This window comes from Diaphorina citri, unplaced genomic scaffold (assembly GCF_000475195.1).
Source record: "Diaphorina citri unplaced genomic scaffold, Diaci psyllid genome assembly version 1.1 scaffold2374, whole genome shotgun sequence".
Lineage (NCBI taxonomy): Eukaryota > Metazoa > Arthropoda > Insecta > Hemiptera > Psyllidae > Diaphorina > Diaphorina citri.
Window position 1 is genome coordinate 41,134 of NW_007379798.1, and position 7,839 is coordinate 48,972.

Genomic DNA, 7,839 nt, shown 5'->3' on the forward strand with positions numbered 1-7,839 from the left:
CGCCGGCCAGGGTTGCTAAGGTGTAAGGTCTTATCGTCCCGAAATCGAAAAGGGGACAGGATAAGAGAAAGCTAGCCGTCCGAAGAACGAACCTTGTCTGTGTAGTATAAAATCCAAACCGGGCGGGAATCGAACCCGTGACCTCGCGCTCACAAGGCAGACGCTCTACCCTCCAAACTCACTAGGCTGGCAACTATGGATGGAAGAGTAAAAAGGTTTTTCTGATTGAGTCCTACACTTCTCTGAACTACATAGTACGTACCAATTGGTTATTTTGGAGACTAGAAATGGTATGAGCGCCTGCTTTTTAAGTAAGGTAGACAATGTGCACAACACATCATAACTGCCATCGGCTTCAGTCAAGGTTCTCATAAAATAAACAATAGTGCTTTATTAAACCGCTCGAATAGGACTAAAGAGTTCAAGTCATGAATTCCACACCTAGGCTGGGATTGAACCCACGCCCTCCTAGTTATGAGGCCGCTATACCACCGAGGCAGGTTGTTAAACAAAGTAAATAACAGCAGTAGTTTTAGGAATAGAAAATTATTACTAGCGATTTTGTTTTAATTTTTTTTATTAAAATCTAAGAGAAGGAGAGGGGATAGAAAAACACATTGCTATTTACACAGACAGATGACGATAGATATGTACAGACCCTATAGAGAGCACTCGCGTTAAGTAACGCTCAGCATGGCGAGCGCCAGGACGCGTGACGGTCGCGTCAGTATTCTTCTATTATCTAACAGGGATGCAAAAGACACATTCGTTTGATAGCCAGGAAAACAATCCGGGCTTAACATAGGTTCAGTTTAACTTTTGAATTCAAAAATCTTATTGGTCGATTTCAAACTTTTTAGCCAATTAATAAAAGGGAAAGGTGACTTGTCTCATTTTTTTTTCTTCAAACATTGAAGAAAAAAAAATCAAAATTGTAATAAAATGACAATAGAATTTTCTCAGACACGATTACTTTCAAAATACATCAATCAAAGAATACAAATACCTAGTATGGAAAAAAAAAAACTGTTTCATAAGTCCCATAGAAATAATATCTAAAATAATTTAATTCATTCCTTTGTCCAAAGGGTATTTGTAGGGTCTCTACATACGTTTAACACTAAGAATAGAACTAGAACTTACATTCTAAAACGAAAATAATAACACTCGATCATTTCTATTACTATGGAGTATGGACAATGATTCATATTACAACACCTTCGTTCCAAGATAATTAAATAATTTTATATGAAAAATATTTCTTAAATGTTTTAAATGCCAGAAATGAAAAGAATCAAAAGGAAAGAAACAACATACTGTTTTCACAACATACCTACAACAAATGAATTTTTGTTTCTTACAACATATAAATTTGATTAAAAAATTTATATCAAGTTTGTGGAACAAAAATTTGATACAGTAGGTATGTATTTGTAAAAAAAAGGTTTATTTTGTTATTTTACTTTGTGATTTTTTTTTTTTTTTAGTTGTTTTACCAAGTGTCGTGTGAAGTTAAAAGTTAATACAACTTACTATTTTTTATATCAAGAAAGTGGCCAGTCAATATTGTGGCCAACACATTCCATTAGGGCCATGATGAGATCAGGAAAGAGACCAGAGAGAGGTCTCTTTTGAAACGGACAAGAATCAGAAGAGAAAATTTAAACTCAACTCTAGACATCACCAGGAATAGGGGAATAATCACGAGAGAAAAGGAATAGTTCACAAGAAATTTTGAACAGAAATGCACTAGACATCACGAGAAATAGGGAGGACAAAAAAATGGAGGAAGAAGAAACGGTCAGTCATTTCAAGAAAAATATTGTTAGGAAAGGAAAAAAAAAAACAAAGGATGTAGAAAATAGAGTCCAAAAGGACGCGACAAAAACTTCTATCGCCGTCAAAAAGAGGAAAGGATAAAGAAAACGTGAAATCACCTTATATCGTTGTCACAGGCACCTCCTTCTTCTCCACTCCTCCAGTCAGGCCCACCTTCTCGTCCTTCTCCTCCAGCTTCATCTCCACATCACCTCCTCCTCCGGCCGCTGTATTGCCCGGCTTGGCCTCCAGAGGTCCCTCGGAGGTCACGCCTGTCTTCGGGTCGAGACGGGGCCTCTTGCGGTTTGGCGTGTTCCCTGCGGCGCCCTTGAAATTCCTGCAGAAGGGTTATTCCTTACTTTTTTTTCTTTTACTTTATTTATTTATTTTTCAACCCTTCAATGCGCCGAATGCCAGATGTGGAACATACCTATTATTACTGATACTGACTCTTTAAAAATATCTTGGTAAAAAAAAAAATAATAATAATAAAGGGAAAAATTGCCAAGTTAAAATTGAGAGAAGGTTGAAGGAATTTAAATCAAAAGGCCGAGAAGCGATTGGGATTCAGCATTTTTCAGCTACTTGGCAATAATTTTCTGATATATTTTATGGGCCGACATTTTTGGAGAGGAATTTGGCCTTATTTTCATACTTTTGTTTTTGTGGTGGATTATTATTTACCCAAATGCAAATCTTCAAAATATCATTTGTAATTTCATAACTTGTAATATCATGCAAATATTCGTATATAACTTCAATTACTTACCGATGATCTTTTCTATTAGATCCAGGAGGTCCCTCGTCTTCGCTGTCGGAGAACTCATTATCCGGCACAATACGTTTGTCTCGTACGGACTGCGGATTTCTCTCGTCCGGAGATTCCTTGTCTTCATCCTCGCCGGCCGAGTCGTCCCGGATACCGTCCTCTGGAATAGCTGCCGGAGGAGGAAGACGAGAATTTCAAGGTTATTTGACTGCTCAAGTGAAGTGTGTATATGATTATTTCCTGTATCCTAATCTTACTTCTTCGAATTTTCCCGTGTACTGACGGGGTCGGTGTTTTTGTCAGCCCCTCAATCAGCCCCAAGGTGATTGCTTTGGGCTGACATTTGGTTTTGGAAATAAAATTTTACGAGTGGATGCCCTTCGCACTCAACCTTTTCTATTTATTTAGCAAAGGGACATTTCAGGTTGGTATACTCCCTGTTTACAGTCCCCCCACCGTCTTCGGTCAATGCTTACCTTGTACTTGAACACCAGGCGCGTGAGGAAGCATTCTTAGATTCTCGAATAATCTGGTCCTGAAATTCAGAAGCAGAAAGATAAATGCTTTAGATTGATTTAATCGAAAAAAAGGCATGTACCTCAGACTTCAGACCAGCGATCTTCTGATTCAGCAGTGATATCAGGTGCTCCTGCTTCAGAAGCCTTATATCTCAAGTTGAGCCACATACCATATACCTGTCAACATCAATAGAGCACCTCTCCTTGTCATTGCTAGTCAAACGGTTAGAATCAGAGAAGGTTTCATCAATGCTAACATTAGCGTTTGCCGTGTAATTTCACTCGTCCTCAGGGTATTTTTTTTAATGGTGGGATTTATAGCAAAATTCCCACAAAAATCTCGTCCTCAACACGCTCCCCTGTGCCAGATCCTTTTGATTTTTGAAGTTTTTTGTTGCAGGAAGATTTTTTTCTTTTCTTTTGATTTTAATATTTTTAATTAATTTAAAAGTTTCAAAGTTGAAGTTTATAATCACTTTCCGTTCTCTTTAGAAGTGTGTTTCAAAAAGTTTCATTAACAGCGAACGTCTGAAGGATAACATCTCTTCACAGGATACCTACAGGAGTTGTAGGACACCAGCCTGAGTCCTCTTCCCACAAGAGGAACTTGAATGCCGGAGAACTTCTACTGTTCTCAATAGTGTGGTTTGAGACAATTAGCTCTTGGTAAGGACCCTACAATGAGAAGAATACACGGACTTCTGTGATGTGAATAATAAATTCAAAAGGTTTATCTAGTGCATTTCATCCACTTCCTAAATTTTTTCATTTCCTTCTTTACGTTGAGCCGAAAGAACACTATGAACAATTTTTCTTCAGTGCCTAATTATGTTTATTTTTTCTAATTCTCCTCTTCTTCATAGTCTATCTTTCTGTAATTTAAGTTTAACTGTAAGTAAATGTACCTAATCTATCCCCATGGTAATTCTACCTCTAGAACACAAGTAGACTGTAAATATTTATTGTCTTTTTGGTAACAAACTTTCAAAGATATCCTCTTGTAGGTTCTTAGTTTGCTGGCTACAATTGCCTTTAATTGGTTCATTTGTATAAATTTTTAGTTCCATTAAAAGATCAAGTACTATCACAGAAGAAACACTTGTTCAAGGGCAAGGAAAGATTGAGGTATGGGAAAAATAAAGAAGCACCCTCAGAAATATGTTTTATACACAGAAGCTGATTGTTAATTAATTTTAGGAAGGATAAGAACATTATATTCTCCATACTTTTTATCGAACATTGGGTTTGATTAATTTGAATACCTCTACAGACTCTACACACTTTATAAGAAATGAGATAGCTTTCACAGCTGTGTACATTTACATTTGGTTTAATTTAGTGGACTTGATTCAATTTGTATTGGACATTCTCTTACATCAGATCGGAGCTTGTTGGGACTTCACACCTTCACACAAGATTGGAATCACTGTTTGATTCAATATGGAAAGACTTTCAATGAACTTTTCAATATTTCTCAGTGAATAATTTCAACCCTTCTCTTTGCAATTAAAATTATCAAATCTACAATTAAAATAATCTATTTTTTTTTTCTAAAAATTCAAGTTATTTCCAAAGAATTAGATTTCATATTTTTTCTTCTTGTCTGAAACTTAATACCAAAGCATCAAGTAAATTCCTATTACAAGCTTTTTGTAACTAAAAATGTTGAAAGCAATTCAAATGATATTTTCAATGGACATTCCCTTGGATTTGGATAACCATTTTAAATTTCTGGACTTCCTTTATGTTTTTCAAAATTGGACAATAATATCACTCGTGAAAAATACCTGTATTCAGATAGGATTAACACATAAGAAAATGTTGGAAATGTTAACCATTTCATTTGATGTTCCGTAACATCATACCAAGTAGAACATAATGGTATCCTTGTGTGTAAGTTATTTTAATGCATGTCTTTAGAAGCTGTTCATGTTCAAAACATTGCGTTTTGTTTTACAAGTAATCTGTGACCCCCTGTTCAGTTTGATTTTCAAATTATTAACCCTTCACTGCACTGGCATTAAATTGGGGTCTCTGGAAACATGGGTCAGGGTCAGAGAAACAGGGTCAGAGAAACAAACAGGGGGCAAACCCTCTGGATAAGCATACCTAACTATTATTTCCTTGTTTTTTTTTTTTTTTTTTTTAATGAACCAAGTAGAACATAATGGTATCCTTGTGTGTAAGTTATTTTAATGCATGTCTTTAGAAGCTGTTCATGTTCAAAACATTGCGTTTTGTTTTACAAGTAATCTGTGACCCCCTGTTCAGTTTGATTTTCAAATTATTAACCCTTCACTGCACTGGCATTAAAATGGGGTCTCTGGAAACATGGGTACAAGATGAGCATACCTAACTATTATTATTATTATTTATTTTTTTTTTTTTTAATGAAAATCAGTAAGTACCTAGGTAGGTAATTGACAACAAGAATAGGTAGTGAGCTAATGAGAAATGGTCTAAAATTATGTTTCAAAGAGAAATTCTTTGTTGAAACAAATACAGTAAGAAGTTATTTCCCCGCTTACTAATCATGCATGTTGATATTTGGGTGCCTATCATTTTTCTCTTTTCTCACGGACATATTTCTTGAAAGAGTGATTATATTTTGATACCTATTTAAATAGTGTTATTAGTTATTATCTATTGATGAAAACATTTACTCACTTATTGATAAGTAGGTACATACATTACCTACTTAAATGTGGGTTTCAAAATATTTAATTTTCATCTCTTGGGAAGGCCTCTGTGCATAGTGTGCATCAAACCACTAGATTTATTATTATTATTATACTAAAGGATAAATAGATTTATTTTAAAGAGTGAAATCTTTTTATTGTTATTATTTTTTTTTCTTCTAGATATGTTGTTGTTTTTAGCCCGTCCTTCCTTTATTATTACAATAGTAATAAAAAAAGGTATTGTGGACAGGCTATTGTTTAATGAGAAAACGGTCTGTTTCACAGTTCTTGTTTTTCCGGAGTATTCATCAAGTCCCAAGGATCTGGCAGGCTCTAGTATTTGGAGATAAGTTTAGAAGGACAGCAAACACAGTCAGTCAGCTATCCTGGGAGACAAGGCTGTGAAGGGAAAGATAAAAGGATAGAGAAAAAATGGGTACCTATGCAAAAATAAGACAACCTTCAGTCAAACATCTTGGAAAAAAAAGCATGGGAAATTCCCAATAAGCATTTATGAGTGGCAAACAACAGAGTGTTGAGCATTCAAAAAGACAATTTGTCAAACAGACCACTAGGTTTCTACCTAGATTGAAAGTATTGGGGCAAAATTCTGCAGATCTGCACCATTCCTGTCGAAAACTGGGACCAGCCTGACTTGAGCCATCACCATTCGGCTACAGCTGGAACCACCACTACAACAACAACAACAACAACAACAACAACAACAACAACAACAACAACAACAACAACAACAATTCGACAGCTCTTCCGATCTCACGCCTATCCCCCCCCCTATCCCGGGGACCCTATCCCCCCTCCACGCTACTACGATACGCTGCCCCTCCCACCCCCCGAGTTCCCACCCACCATGAGGAGCAAATCTGGACATGCAGGTAATTATTACTGTTTTAATAATTAAATTGAACTATTGTGATTTCTCGATTGGTATCATAAGGTTAAAAGAAATTGAGAATTCACATTGATCTCAGGTACCATAAGCTTTGTGCAAAACAATACAGTAATTTTTTTTATTTAATACTTTAATTTACAATCTACAATATAATATTATTATTAAAAATGTGGCTTGGGAACCAACCATGCCTATATTGGCTGAAAATAAGAATTAGAGTGATACTATTGAGTATCTTCTCTATCAAGACATTTCCATTCATAGTTCCCTCTATTAAACCTCTTTAAAAATCAAATGAAGTTCAACAGGCCGTTAGCATAACAGTCCTGTTAAGCCTATACAAATAAAATGGAACTTAACAGGCCTCTAGGGACTGAAAAATATTGATGAAATCTACCCCTTAAGCTGTGTCCACACATAGTCGTTCCATTCATCATACAGTAAATCAAACTATGTATGTCTGTACCCTCTATCAAACCTCTAGATAAAAAATCTCGCTGGGGGCTTTAAACAGGGAGTATACCAGCCTAAATTTCCCTTGCTAAAGAAATAGCAAAGGTTGAGTGCGAAGGGCATCCACTCGTAAAATTTTTGTAGCCTGTCCCTGTCCGTCTCTCTTCAATTTTGGGACGATAAGACCTCCTTTGCCATTTCTTTAGCTTGTTACAGTTCCCTATCAAAAATCAAACTTGAGAGGAAAAAAATAAATAAATAAACAGGGTGTCTACCAGACTGGAAAACCGGGAATTGTCGGGGAATTTCACGGAGACTGAAAAAGTCAGGGAATTGTCAGGGAATTTCTCAAAAAATTGACAAAAATCCAAAAAAGTCAGGGAATTTTGTGTCCACACATAGTCGACCTCGTCGATCGACCGTCGGACGAGGTGAATCTATATTGTCTGGGTAGTGTAGGTACGTCTCAGTTGTTATCGATCGACCATCGGTCAACGACGGCGTCGACTATGTGTGGACACACCCTTACACTTGTAAATTTCTTAGGTTGAAGTGAAGAAGGCCAGATCTGCTGAAAAGGTGACGGCGCGACCAGAAAAGCCCACCATACGGACGTACGACTATATCACCAAGATCAACTATCTGTTCCGGGACGCGAGGTTTTTCGTCATCAAGAGTAACAATTCGGAG

General features: G+C 36.5%; 1 protein-coding gene and 1 long non-coding RNA gene across 2 annotated transcripts; one reads left to right on the forward strand and one right to left on the reverse strand.

The window, feature by feature from the left end:
* Positions 1–535: 535 nt before the first annotated feature.
* LOC103518829 (histone deacetylase Rpd3) lies at positions 536–3,122 on the reverse strand (the record flags this gene model as incomplete). The annotated part of the gene is given in 3 exon segments (XM_008483913.3): positions 536–2,155; positions 2,588–2,756; positions 3,064–3,122. Coding segments are annotated over 3 exon segments (445 nt in total), but the record flags the coding sequence as incomplete, so codon positions are not given.
* Positions 3,123–3,494: 372 nt separating this feature from the next.
* LOC113471393 lies at positions 3,495–6,425 on the forward strand. Its single transcript, XR_003394114.1, has 2 exons — positions 3,495–4,998; positions 6,072–6,425. It is a non-coding gene; the product is annotated as an uncharacterized LOC113471393 (long non-coding RNA).
* The last annotated feature ends 1,414 nt before the right edge of the window (positions 6,426–7,839 follow it).